We start from the raw sequence: 15,048 nt of genomic DNA on the forward strand, positions 1-15,048 counted from the left end.
CAGGGGTTGCTCAGGAGGAGGTAAGAGGCCCTAAAGCCTTGCTCACAGGGTCTGGCTCATGTTACCTGCTCCTCCACTATCCCTGTACCCGTAACTGATGGCTGATTTTCACTCTGAAAGCCAACATTTGGCATCCAAAAAACAAAAGCTCTTAAAATGGAAGATTTAATAATACACTGATTTTACCAAGAACAGATGTTTGAGTTATTCAGCTCTTAGACGACCACATCAGTGACCGTTTGTTTCGTCCCTGGCAAACAGACTGGTGCCATACTGCTCACTCAGATGCTGCAGAAAACTAGTATTATTCCTTGTAATTGGATGTGTCCCCTAGGACAGATGTCATTTTTGGTTTTGTCTACCTGTAACCGTTCTTGGAAACAGCTCCACCTTTCAAGGTCAACACAGTCCCAAATCAGAGTCTCTCCTCCCCGCCCCAATCCAAGTTCCACAAATGAGTATTTTTTTTCCCTTTCCCACAAAAGGTATATTTTCCTTGTGCAACACAGATCTGGTCAGAGAGTATATGTGCCATTCTTCTCAGTGCTGAGCCCCACAGTCTGGCCCTGTCACCGTGATCGACCTCAGGCAGCTGCCCTCTTGATGAGGGTGTAGCCAGACGAACAGACAGCTCACAGACTGCCCTGGTTCCACTTTTCTGCAATACTCCGCTGGCAGAGTAGCTTCAGTCCAGCACTGAACAAAGGCACCAGGCACCACAGATCAAGGTCTGGAAGACAAATGTAGATGATGGACCTGCCAGACACAACTACAGGCATCTCTGAAGACAGACCAGCTTCCTCTTCCTGTGGGACATGGTCATCTTTCCACAGAATCCAAGCCCTTTGGTGGAAATTCGGGTTGTTAATCGGGTATCTTGAAACAGGGCAAAAACGGTGCCACGCGGCACTCTGTCCACGTGGACGCTCAATGACCATTTGCAGACAAACTCCGCGTAGCAAAAGCCCTGAAGACTAAATTAATTAATCTGAACCTGAGGGGTCACAGTCCACAGCCTTGGCTCATTCTGACACTGCTGACACCCCTGCAGGCACTGCTCTGAGGTCACTAGTCCCAGGCATGGAAGAGAAGAACCTGGCTGACAGACGAGGGTCCCCACCAAACCCCTTCGGGAAGACTCTACTCATCAAGCTTTGCAGCAGCAGCAGCAGTAACGAAGACCGATGGCTTCCCGCGTGTCACGTGTGCTCTCTGAGTGCTGACATGAAGCGTTTAATCTCCTCCACAAGCAACAGGGGAGAGGCTACTGCCGTCCTCACTCTATGGACGAGAAGCTCAAGGTGTTGAGTGCTTAGAACCTCCCCAAGGCCTTGCTGCTGGATAATGAAGGAGCAGGGCCCAAACGCGGGTGGCCTGGCCCGGAGCTGGTACGCGCGGCAAGCCTCTGGCTCTGGCCTAGAAGCTGCGGAGCAGCACGGAAAAGCGAGGCTGCTGAGTGATCTCTGGCACATCACGCCCTGTCTGGGCTTTGGCTTATGCATCTAAACACAGCAGGGTCCTGCTAGAGAACCTCTGATTGCCTTCCCAAGTCTAAACAGTCAATCTGCCCAATACTTTAAGGGTTTGAAAAAGGAGCTATACATTTTTAATTAATTTTTATCCATAAGAAAAAAGATTAGGAGAGAATGTACCAAGAATGTACCAAATGTAGCAGAATGGTCATCCTGGCTATCTCTGAATGGTGGAACGATGGGTAATGTTTCCCTTTTCCCTTTTCTAAATATTCGGGTTTTCCCCACAATGAGTATTTGTTGAATGAACGAAGGAGCAAACATTACCCTAACAGAGTTAATAAAACAACTGGAAAGGGCTTGGCCTGGAGGCCCCCCGAGGACAGGCCCCGGGGACAGCAGCCTGGGGTGGGGATGAGGAGTGGGGGGGAGGCCCTGCTCTGTAGGGAAGGAAGGAGACCACCCCCCACCCCACGGTGAGGTGTGTGTGGAGCGGGCAGGGGTCAGAGACAGGAGGTGCACAGCCAGTTTCCGAGGTTCAGATCCTCTCCACCTTCCGGCCACGGTTCCGGTCCTGGGAACGGTGGTCCTTTCCCCTTATCCACTGCACTAGAACCTGGCTGTGTGTCTGGAAGCAGGAATGGCCTTTTCCCTTCATCTGTTCTGGGAGGACCTGCCAGCCTCAAGCTGTAGGATGGGCCAACTGAACACCTCAGCCACTCACATTCTAAACTCTCCAAGAGTGGCAGCAGTGAAGGCAGCGATGATGTTGGTGAAAATAACAACAGTAACACTTAGAGCTTGTTTGGCACCTGATGCTTTCCGAGTGCCTTTCATGTATTAACTCACTTAAGACACCAAGTGGGTGCCATCAGTCTCTCCCCCGAGAGAGGAGTGAGTTAGTGACGAGGTTAACAACTTGCCCAAGGACAAGGAGCTGTGAGCCCGGCGGTGCGGCCCCAGAGCTGGAGCTCAGAACTGCCGCTCTGGGCTGCCTCAAGAAGAGCTTCCTGAGGCTGGAGCGATCCAGCAGCTCTGGCCCAAATACCCCTCCCAAGCCATGTGCCTTCAACAAACAAGCACAAGTTAGGAAATATTACCAAAAATAAGGGTGTGGGGTGTGTAGGGGGATCCCCTGGGAGGCGCCCCCTCCTGAGAGCAGTCAAAGCCCCCTTCACCCTAGGGGGCAGTTCCCTGAAAGGTGAACTCTGCTTTCCAGAGTCAGTTTTAACACGTCACTCCTGATTTTCATTCCCCCCAAAGGAAAGGTTTCTCTTAGAGCAATGGAATCCAAGATGCATTGTCCCTTCATGTTCATTTCTGTTATACCATCACATGTAGCCTTGGCAGACTTGGAAAAACCTAATTTGATCAAACTTTTAAAATCCACAGGCTTTATCATTCCTTTCTTTAGTAACATTTCTTCCCTTGTTACATAAAGCAGGCAGATCTCTAGAACTTGCCCTGAAAGGAGTTAAGTAAGCCTCAAATGGATTAAAAACTGGCAAAAGCTTTGATCTATATAATAAAACGTCTTGATGCAGCTCTGGCTCCAGAGGAACGGGAAAGAGACTTGAGACTTAGGCATTTAGTGAATTTCACTCAAAGCCTTACAAAGCTGCCCTGGGAGGCTGCAGAGTTCACAGCCACAGGGACGCTTCTCAGATGCCGCAAAGCCCAGCTATGGCCCTGCTCCCCTCGCATTGGAAATTTCTGCTAGTTCAACAAAGGACAGTTCTGAGATAAGAGACTGCTAATGCATTAGAAAATAAAGCATGCACACGTATTATTTACCTTCTTTAAGCCTGACTCTCAGGAGGCTTATGTTACCTGATCATTTACCAGCTCGTTACAAGTCAGTTCCTAAAGAGGCAAAGAGCAAAGGGCAACCTAGAGCCCCCAGAGCCAGAGGGAGCCAGGCAGCCCTGGAATGCCGTCGGCGCGAAGATCCTAGCTCTGCACCTTACACATAGATAATGCAGCTGTTTAAATTTCACATGTGGTTGAAAGAACTCTAGCTAGACCATTTGCAAAGAATTTTTTCTAGTTTTACTCTTAGTGAACCAGAAATTCACTAAACCTAGGAGCACTCAGATTCATCAAAGTGTAGACACAATTGAGTGGTCACAGGTGATTTCGACGTGCTATTAGGTGGACTTCTGGGTTTGCAAATAATTCTCTGGTCTATCTTTCTCTGAAATCGATGGGATGCTAAAGACCTGGAAATATGGACTTCACTGTTAGCTGAAATAGTGCTAGAGAGATTTGTTAGAGCTGCTAGTTGTAGTGTTAAAACAAAAAAAACTCTGTATTTACATCAAATGTATACAACACAGAACTTGATTTCACTAAATATGTTCAAGAGCCACCTGATACAGCCATACAGAGACAAAAGTAGATGCTATAGTCTATCAATCTTACAAAATATTTACTTCAAAACAAATATCACTCTCTTGAAAAGTTGTAATTATTTTCTCCCTTACTTTGTTCCTGAGCCTTTGAGGAAGAATGTAAATCCAGTTTAAGTGGAAAGAGGCTCACTTGGAGAGGGATATTCTAGAAAAAAAGTTGAATACTTCCATGACAGGGAGGTTTTTCCCTTTCTGCTCATGGAGTGTTCTTGCCTACCTAATTCATTCTTCTTTTCACCAGACTCCTGGGTACTAAATTTTCTGTCAAGGTGCCACAAAATACACATAAATCTTTACATCATAACTGTATTCAAACTCTCCACACATTTTAATCACCTTCTCACATGCACACATACACAGGTAGGCATAAATAATGTGTCTGTAACATGTCTTAAAAACCAAATCAGAGAACTTCCCTCCAGCAGAGAGCCTTTACTCTCAAAATACTGCCCAACAATATAAGTCTTCATTTTTCAAACACTTACTGAGTGCCTACTTGGAGTGGAAAGGAACAGAAAGAATAAAACATGAAGCTCAAAGAATCTGCATCCTAGAGGTTAAGGCAAGGCAAAGATGTCACTACTTATGAGGAGGGGCAGCTCCCAGTAAAAATCCAGGGAGGGGCACATGCAGACGAGAAGCCACGAGGGGTAAGTGGGCCTGAAATGCAGCCACTGCCTCTCACCGTGGCAAGGGCTGTGACCATGCGGGGCCGGGCCCCCATTAACTGGCATGTGGAGGAGGACCTGTAAGGATCCAGAAGACCAGAAGGGCTTGGAGCGGGAGTCCTGATCTACTCCCCACCGGTTTCAGGCTGTGACCGGTAAGAACAGAAGACACGCAACATCAAATATGGTTACAATGCCCCCAACTCCCTCCAAACACAAAGCCTTGGTATTCAATCTGCAGTGACGGCAGCACTCTAACGCTCATATAAATGCTCCACTCCTTTCTGGAGTCAGTTAAGAGTTACCTTGGTGATCAACATAAGGCTTGAAGGCCTGAAGGATTTTTGGCACAGCTACTCCCATGTCGAGCTCCGTCAGAGTTAGCTCATTCATGAAGTAGGGGAGCTGGAGGACAGAAGGAAACAACCAAGGAGACTCGTTAGGAACCTGGTAAATGCTAGAAGTCAACATACTCTCAAAGGGAACAATGGTCAAGGTTTTGGGGACACATTTATTCAACCAAAATTTATTGAGCATACACCATATACTAGGCAGCGTACTACAGACAGAGCCGCGGACGAGAGAGGCAAGGTCCTTGCTCTCGTGGGGCTTATGATGAAAAGGCAGGAACAGACAGATAAGCAGACAAATAACCTATAACTGCAGAGCGTGACCGGTGCTACAGAGAAGATAAGGTGGGTAACGGGGCAGAGGGAGGCTGAACCGTCTTGGATAAGGAGGTCAGCGAAGGCTTCCCTGAGGGTGGCGTGTGGCCAGAGACCAGACTGTGGAGAAGGAACGAGCCATGCTGGTCAGGTTAATAATGCCCAGAGTTGGCTGAAGGCTGGGAAAATTGGCCTCTTTTAGACTACTAGTGAGGAGTTAGGAAATCACTACAACATTTCCTGTAGGCCAACTCACAACATGTATTAAAATCCTTGGGAAAAAAAAATCACATCCCTTGACCCTGTGCTGGATACTTTCCCTTTGCCCCTCTGGGATCGAGTTCCTCACTACATCCCAAGAGGCTGGTCTGCGGGAACCGCATCGATGGACTCTTGCCCTCTCCTCTGGCTTCTGGTCGGGCTTGGCAAGTGGAACACACCAGTGGGCGGGGGGCGGGGGGGTACACGGAGAGGAGAACTGTCAGGCATTTGTCCCCTCCCTCTAATGAAGACCACAGCTCCTGTCAGACAGGCTGCCCCCTCCACCTAGACACCCTGCCCGAGTCTGGGTTAACCGCTCCCCACCGCTCCAGCCCTGGGGTGCTGCACTGTGCCTTTCGGTTTCTCTACAACGGCCCACACCTTCAGAAATCCTTCCCCAGCTTGCTGCACTGAATGTGCCATATGTTTTCCGCTGGGACCCCAACTAACACAGCTGTCAGTAGGAATTTACTCTAAGTGAACTAACGTAAGAGTGCTGGTATCATGCTTAGAAATTCCTACTTCACCTCAAGAGCAGAGAATTAATTGACCTATGTTTCCTTGACCTGGATTTATGTATATACATTAAAAACAATCTTTAGTCCAGTCCTAATTTTAATGTAAGATGTAAACTAGGAATCCACCTTAATTTTTTTTCCCAGTGGCTAGTCAGGTGTCTTAACCTATTTTTTTTTAAACAACCAAATCTTTCCCTACTGACCTGCAAAGCCACCTTTCATTATGGGATTCCCATTGCACTGGAATCTGTACTGAGCACTGTTTCCTACTGGTATCAAAGTGGTTTTGTTACTGTAGCTTTAAAATACATTTTTAAATCTGGCAAGTCCCTCTCTTTTCTTTTCCCCCAGAATTTTCTTATTCTCATAAGGACTGCTCCAGTTGAACATTAGAATAATTTTGTAAAATTTAGAATGTAAGAGTTAAAAAAAATTGAACATATGCTGAACATTTCCCATAAAATGAGAAGCATCTATAGCCAGACATGAATTTAGTGCCTATTTTGGCTGGACCTCTTCAGCTGTCTCTCTGCAGAGAAACTTAGACACTTTTAGGATTCACCAGTCAGGGAATTTCGTCTCTGATTTTCTGTGGGGAATGGAGGTGTTAATTTAAAGAGGATATGATGTCTGAGATGGACAAAATGTGACTAGAGACAGTATTCAAATGTGCCTTTTGAATTGGTGGTTGCTTTATTTGGAAAACCTTTTTCCAAAGCATTAATGTTATGTGGTGGTTGGCCTCCCAATCAGCCTACAGAATGATACTTGGCCAAAAATGTAGCCAAAATCTTGCACCCTTGCCCCCGTCCTTTTTGTCTATTGTTGTCATCCTAATGCCCAGTGCTTCTGAGGCACGCCAGGTTTCTATGGGAACAGGAGTGGACACTGAGCCAGGGAAGTGCATGCAGAGAACATGGGGCCCCTCCTGGCGCCCCGTCCAGCCTCCCTCCCCACCCCATCTTGCTCCCTGGAGTCCCCGAGAGGGCAGAGGCAGGGCCTGAGATGGAGGAGGGAACTGAAGGAAGCGGGGATGAGAAACACTTGGCAGGGGTGGGATGGGCACTAATCACCAGGAAGCAGGGTGGGGAGGGGAGGTCAGCAGGGCGTTTCCTACTGATTCACCTGAGCACCCAACTCCAAGACTCTGCAACATTTCTAACCAACTCCCTCACTCCCTCCTTGCTCAGATTTCTGATGTGAATCAAAACTCAGGACCAGGCCCTAGAGCTGCTTCCTTCCTGCCCTGTCGGGTGGCGGGGAGGCAAGGAAAGGTCACTCCCCCTCCTGCTCTTTTCAACCAGAGACTCTCTTCTTCCCACCCTAAGGGCACCACAGTGAGACGGGAACCCACTGTGTGTTCTTTACCCTCCTGGGTAAACCCAGCTGGGGACTGGGCGTTCTCCAGGTTGGTGGGGGTTGAGTTAGAAGCCGTTGCAATAAGAGCAGCATTTGCTGACATGGGCAGAGGCCATAACTACTGAGGGCTCCAAGGTGGTGCCGGAGCAGCCGGCCAAGGCCCAGGGTGTACTTGCTGTGGAGGCAGAAACTCAGCTTATTTTAAACCCATCACCGGGCACCAGATACACACACGGGGCTGCTCTTCCACAGTGTGAGGTATTTATCACGGGTGACGGTGACAATCACTGCAGCCAGCAAAGTGCCCTTCATATGTCAGGCCCTCAAGGAGACCAGGAGACGGGGGGGACCTTTGTCACAGGGGCAGCTCAGCCTCCTCCAGCCATTCTGTTTCTTGACTGGCCATTAACCAATACTCACTACTATATTTCTACTGTATTTAAGGAACAGCCCTTCCCAGGGATACCTGGATATGTGGTGATAGTACATGTTCTCTTGGCAGGGGTGATGGCAGGTTCAGAATGGGGGTAATCTCCCACTGCCCTCCCGTTTATTCCATCACCAGGGTCCCCTCTGGTCTTCAGGGCACCTCCCAGGACAGCAGCTCAGGTCGGGGTGGAGGGTGGGAGGCGCTGAGGCTGCCAGTGGGGGGAGTACAGCCCCCGCCTCTGAACTGCTGGCGCTGCTGGATGGGGACCACTTTCCCCACCATAACCCCCTAGCACTTCTGACCTCAAAACACAGACGAGAGTTTATCTCTGTACCCTGCAGAAGCCCACAGGGTCAGCGAAGGGAGAAGATGAAAAGGAAAGACCTTCGTCAACCTCCTCTGGGTTGAGGGAGCCCACGGTTCTCAATCCGGGGTGGAGGTTGGCCCCAAGGACTCCCAGCGCCAGAGAGAAGCCCTCCGACACCGGCTCCGAGAGTCAGTACTGGAACGTGTGTAGCAGCGAGAGCGGTGTCCCTCTGCAGCTCAGGCACGCCCTGTTTTGTCGCCAGGACCCAGAGCCCTCCTGCTCAGGGAAGCACCCATGACAGCTCTGGGAAGACAGCAGCACCAGCCCTGCCCGTGCGCCTCAACCCGGGAGCTCGAGCCCTCCGTCATTTCCCAAAAAGAGAAGGAGGTTGAGCGAGCTCCAGGGTGGCTGCTGGCCTCTCCTCTCCAAACACTGCTTCCTGCTCCCGCTGCAGAGCGCTCGACCCGCACTCGCCTGAAGAACACAAACACGCTGATCCTTGTCAACAGAGCCCTCCCGACACCTGCCCCTCCAGCTGAGGAGGCCCCGCCTCTTCATCAGGGCCTGGGGAAGGGGTGACAGCGGCCTGACTGTGCCAGGAAAGGCTCTGTTCATGACCCAAAGGCACGACAGGAATCAAATCGAAGCTCCTCCACGCCCACATTTTCTTCCAACATAATTGTATCGTCTCCTAACCTGGAGTCCTTGAACTCTCTGAAATCATGGGCAAAATTTTGTGTCACAGGGCATTTTTCTAGGGAAAGGGTCCATATGTTTCTGCTTCTCAAAGGTATCTATGACCCAAAAGATCCACTGACTTAAGCTGCTGACTGTGTGAGCTCTCCGTGAAGATCTGGGGACCCAAGTGACTCTTCCTTGGTTGGGTCTTCAATGGATCAAAAACTTACTTCTAAGTAGCCTAAATAAGGTCTCTTAGCTGGCAAAGGTGGTACTAAGTGAGTCACTTAGTGGCAACTGTGAAGACTACTTACGCAAGTTTAAACTCACTTCCAAGTGGGCCTACATCAGCACCGGGACTGTTTCTTCAGCAAAGAGAGCGCCCAAAATAAAATACCATCTGGCCAGAAGTAAAGGTCAAATGCAGACACATTTAGAGTGCAATGGTAGCTTTCCCAGCTTGGAGAGCGAGTTGGGAAAGAGGTCTTAAGTAGTCTGGCATTTTCCTCAGAGCACATGCTGTGTGGCCAAGATTGTGAGGCTGGGGGGGCTGTCGGCCATACAATTTAAGTTCATTACTAACTTAAAGATAACACGATTCTATATAACCAACCAGCTGCAACAGCTCCCATTTTCCCAAACCAAATTCTGGATTCTCACCCAGAGTGAATAACAATGAGGGCAACAGAAGGGGAAAAAATAAACAGGAACATTCACTACATCCCCAGAGGCAGTTAGTCATGTGGTCAAGGTCACACCCCAGATGTGTTATTTGATAAGAACTTACTACTCTCATTTGTTATACGTTTTAAACCAAATGATTTTTCACTTAGGATATAATGTACAAAACTTCTAGAAATTAAGACGTGATGAATCGGAAGCCTCTTGGGTGGAAAACAATACCTTTATTTTGCTGAGTTTCATTTGGATTTTCTTAGACACCAGATCAGACCAGTACTTCTCTCCTAAGAAGTCCCAAAACATTCTTCCAAGCAAGGCATTCACCCAGGCTTCCTGTTCTTCCTCCTCAGAGGGTGGAACCTCTGGCAACTGGTAAAAGAAAAAGGACCAGAATTAACTAGAAAGCAACTGGAGAGCAAGCCAGTGGCTTATTTTTATAAAGTCACTGAAGGTCCCTCCCTCTAGAGAAGGGGGACCGGCCACGTGAGTCGTATTTCTTCCCTATAAATATCAAGTCCCACGTTGTATCAGTGAATAGAAAAAGAGAAACAAAAGCCACCATCACAGATAAAAACTCCTCTTTGTCTATTTGCTTCTTCTACCAGTCTTCTTGTGAACCAGCTAATATTTCATACAATTAGCTCAGCCGTATTACCCTACCCCTCCCCTCCCCCCAAATTAGCTTGGTACCAACATTCTAAGTCAATGACACATCTGATCAAACGTCTGCCTCTCTTTCTTCCAGCTAAGGCTCCCAGGACATGTAACCGTCGAGCTGGTCTCACCAGGCAGCCCCAGAGTTTCTCAATGCCCAGGACTCTCACATTCAGCCTGACTCTTGGGAGGTCATGATTCTCCTGGGCGAGGGGCAGAAAGTGCTTAGAAATACTGGTGTCTGGGTCTTGTATCCAGCGATACTGATTTAAGTGGGTATGAGGATTTTTAGAAACTCTCTTACTGATGTAATGAACAGGTGAGGTTGAGACCCACAGCCCTGGATTAGAGAGAGGAATTCTGTGAAACTCCTACAGCTGTTCTCATCCATCTCAGCCCCGTGAAACACCCTGGGCTTCAGCTCCATTTGATACAATCCACCTAAAACATCTGTTGTGGCCAGCGTGCAAGGTGGGAAAAGAGAAAACCCTGTTAGCCTCCAATTTCCAAGGCTAAGAATTAGACCATGGATTCTTGCCTGGAGAGGGCCAGGGTCGGGGTGAAGCAGAAGGGAGAAGCAGCCGTGACACCCACGGACGGTGTGGTAGTGCAGGCAATGCTTGGTGGTGTCCACTGACCCCATGCCAGGCCCTATGATAAGATTCCTTCTCAGGTTCCCTCATTTACATCTCACAATACCCAGGAAAGACAGAACTTTTACTTCTATTTCAGGCAGGAGCAAACAGACTCGGAACTGTTCAGCACCCTGCCCGAGGCCCCTGATTCATCAGCACAGCCTGACTCACAGCCTCCTCCCTGTCTCCCACCTGCCGTGTCCGGTGGGAGGAAGGGGGCGTGACCAGGCCCGGGCGTGACAGACATAGCCTTGTTCTGAGGTCTCTAATTAGGTGATAGCCTTATAGAAACAATTCGCCTTGGAAAGCAAAGACTAAAAGAACTAGAAATGCAGGAATCTGTGGATTGCTCACCCTTTCTCTTCCCTCTACGGTTTGTACAAATGCATCTGCCCTGCCCTCACGGCTGCCTGCAGCCATCACCTACACCAGACGCCTCACGTCTCTGTGCTCCAGCGTGGGCTCACACGGGTGATGTCTGTCTTGCGCAGCCGTGACCACGCCCCCGCACAGCTGTGTCCTAAGCCGGGGGCAGAGTACACGGGTGGCCTGGTGCTTGTGGATTTGACACTTAGAGATGTGATGACCTGTGAGTGTCCTAAAGGTCTATGGCAGGGACCTATGTGTGATTTTTCTGAAGCCTGGACTCCTTAGGGTCTGACTCAGTTGAACTGGTCACTGAGCTTGTGCAGGGCCTGGAGGGCTGCCCAGCACCCACCTGTCCTCCACTCTCATCAGGGCTTGTGCCGTCTCTCGCTTTGGGGGCCTGGGGGTTCACCTGCATTTCTCAGTCTAATGTTACTGCATATAAGTAGGGATACCCTATGTTCTAGGAGTCCTTCAAATTGGGGTATTTTCAAAGTTATCCCTTATAAATGTCGGCGAGTCTCATTAAAAAAAAAAGTTAAACTCTGTTTTAAAAAATAATACATGTTGGTCCCTGCATTTCAGAAGACATGGCTCTAGCTGCCTTGTGTGAATGGCTGTAGGGTCCCCTCTCTGTGCTCTTCTGGTGCTGTAAAGGCTTCTGATATTAACCGAGGCATCTCTACCACCAGGTTCTGGATGGTCGAGTGGAAGCCTGTGCCCAGCGAGCACTTAGTCATGCCTCAGGCTGTACGCGGTTTTTGGAATCGCTTTTCTCTCTGCCTGAACATCTGCACCCCACCCCAAGGGGATCTGGTCTAGCTTTTCTGAGGTTACCGTCTTTGAGTCACATCAGATTATCTATGCAGACTTCTGAGTAAACACTCACCCAGGGACAATACCCTCCTCCCCCAGGGATCCGGGCAGTGCCAAGAGGCTGCCCACGCAGGGCGGTGCATGTCTCACTCAGATCTGTAGGCTGCACAAGAGAAGAGGTTACTTTTTCCCTTCTCATGTGGGAGAGTTGACTCTTTACTAACCTTTCCTTACAACCCTAGTTATTCACAGGAAACAGGTTTAACAACACAAAATAGCATGAAACAAAGGCTATTTCACAACTTTTGTCCAAGCCAAAGGCATATGATGTGGAAACAAATTTCTGAAATAACTGACAAGGAGGTTGTTTTTTCTTTTCAACTGTTCCTTTTTCTAATGCAGGCTTCTCTCCACAGACTCATTGGGAACAAAGAAAAATCCATGAGCAGCAGAACACTGACAATGCATCAAAGCAGCTTTATGAACAAAATCTGGATTCAACAGGCTGCTAGGAAGAACTCATTTCCAATGGGAGTCATACAAATTTAAGACCGTCAACAATAAATGTGTACACATTTCCTAATGCTGCTGTTTGGCTGCAGGAAGGAATGTGAGAAGCAGATTCACTTTACCATTTCAATTAAAGATGTACATTTAGCAAGGGTACGTTTCTAAAAATGGCTTCCAAAATGAAGTTTAGAGAGTTCAATGGCCCGAAGCTAAAGCAAGACTATTGTAACTGTCTGAGTAGCTCTTGGGAGATATTTTATTAAAAACCAACCTGTAAAAAGAAAATAGTACAGATTTACTTTTTGTGGTGTAACTTTTCCTATTACAAATAGCCAGGCGATCAGCCCAGCTTTTTAAGGGCAAAGGCAGCTTGGTGGCTTTGCTGCTAAGGTCTGGTCGCACACTATCTGATGTCATGAGGGCTTCACAAAGGGCTGCCTGGCCCAGGAGAGGGCACAGTGGAAGACCCTCCCGGTTAGCTGTTTCCCCGATTACAAAAACAAGCATATTTACTAGAGAAAACACCCATAATCCCATTATCCAGATATACTTATTTAAAATATTTTAACTATATTTCAGTCTGTTTTCAATGTGTGTATATATATATATATTTGTTGTTTAAGAATACATAACTTTAAAAAATAAGCATAACTAACATGGTTTTGTATCCTTTTTAAAAAACAGATTTATTGAGATATAATTCACATACCATACAATTCACCCATTTAAAAAGCATCATCAGTGGTATTGGTATGTTCAGAGTGTGAGGGCATCACCACAATCAATTTTAGAATATCTTCGTCACCCCCAAAGAAACCCTGTATCCACGAGTGGTCATTCCCCATTCCTCCCAGCTCCATCCCCACCAGCCCAAGGCAACTAACCACATATCTGTCGCAGTGACTCTGCCTATTCTGGACATTTCACATAAATGGAATCACACAATATGTGTTCCTTTGTGGCTGACTTCTTGCACAAAGCATAATGTTTTCAAGGTCATCCATGCTGTAGCATGTATCAGTACATCATTCCTTTTTATTATGGAATAATATTCTATTATGTGTATATACCACACTTTGTCCATTCTTCAACTGAGGGATATTTGAGTTGTTTTCCACTTCCTGCTATTGTGAATAACACTGCTATGAACAGTTGTGTACAAGTTTTTGTGTGGACCTAAATTTTCATTCATTTCTCTTGGATATACACATAGGAGTGGAACTGCTGGATCATAAACCTCTATGTTTAACATTCTGAGGAACCACCAACTGCTTTCCACAGCAGCTGCATCATTTTACATTCCCACTGTTACAAGGGTTCCGGTTTCTCCACATCCTCATGAATCATTGTTATTGTCTGTCTTTTTTATTCTAGCCATCCTAGTGGTTTGGACGTGGCATTGCATTATGGTTTTGATTTGCATTTCCCTGATGGCTAATGACTGAATATCTTCTCATACACTTACTGGCCAGTTGTATATCTTCTTTGCAGAAATATCTATCCAGATCCTTTGCCCATTTCTTAATTGGGTTATTTACCTTTTATTATTGAATTACAGGAGTCCTTTATATATTCTGGGTACAAAACCCTTAGACATATGATTTGCAAACTCTGTGGGTTGTCTTTTCACATTCTTGATAGTACTGTTTGCACACAAAAGTTTGTAATTTTGATGAAGTCCAATTTACCTATTTTTTCTTTGGTTGTGTGTATTTTTGCTATCTTATCTTAGAAGTCTTTACACCTAGCCCCAATTCACAGAGATTTACTCCTATATTTTATTTGAAGAGTTTCATAGTTTTAGCTCTTGCCTTAAGGTCCATGATTCATTTTGAGTTAATTTTTGTATACGGTGTGAGGGAGGGGTCTGACCTCATTCTTTTGCATGTGGATGTCCAGCTGCCCCAGCACTATTTGTTGAAAAGACTATTCTTTCCCCCACTGAACTGTCTTGGCACTCTTGTCTGTAACCTTCCTAAAATTTATTTTTAAATTGGATATATGGCTTTATATTTTTTACTTATTGTATGATAAACACTTTGCAATTCTACTTTTAAATGTTTAAAAAGCTGACTCTGAGCTTGGAAAGGGGAAGCCTTGGGAAACCATTCTGCCAATTAAGATTTCCTGGTTTCTGTTTGATTCCTGTTTGCTTTGTTGAGTTCTTATCTCCTGATAACACCAAACAGGATGTAGTATCTTATGATCCAGTTTGTAGGTAACAAGATAATTAGCGGAACTAGCAATAATGAAGGCAGGACTCTCCAAACCTGGGGCAGCCTACATGACCTTTAAGTATTTCTGAAAACCTTCCATTGAAAAGGAGCGTGGCAGTGCCTGATGTGATCTGAACACCAGAGCCTCACACTTGGTGAACAAGCACAGTGCTGCCTCACCAATGGCCCTCCCTCCCAGGCAGGCCGCTTCAGGGCATAAAGAACTAGTAGCCTCCCTGGCCTCACACCTTTGAGTAAATCCACAGGCTGCCCGTGGGGTCTCCCTTCCTGAGGTACCAACACTAGGGGTAATACTATCCCACCTTTAGACATTTCTTAAAAGAGTTTCTTCATTTTCTTAATTGCTGTTTATATCTTCTCCTCAAACCAACAAGATGATC

At 47.0% G+C, this 15,048-nt stretch overlaps 1 protein-coding gene across 2 annotated transcripts in view; it reads right to left on the reverse strand.

The window, feature by feature from the left end:
- Positions 1 to 15,048, reverse strand: part of TEX2 (testis expressed 2) — a 107,642-nt gene that overhangs the window by 19,454 nt on the left and 73,140 nt on the right. For both annotated transcript variants that reach the window (XM_079903656.1, XM_079903657.1), the window contains exons 6-7: positions 9,673 to 9,819; positions 4,857 to 4,956 (exon numbers count right to left, since the gene is read on the reverse strand). In XM_079903656.1, coding sequence (XP_079759782.1) covers positions 4,857 to 4,956; positions 9,673 to 9,819 — 247 coding nt within the window. The remainder of the gene's footprint in view (positions 1 to 4,856; positions 4,957 to 9,672; positions 9,820 to 15,048) is intronic.

The sequence above is a fragment of the Stenella coeruleoalba genome (genome assembly GCF_951394435.1).
Source record: "Stenella coeruleoalba genome assembly, chromosome: 19".
NCBI lineage: Eukaryota > Metazoa > Chordata > Mammalia > Artiodactyla > Delphinidae > Stenella > Stenella coeruleoalba.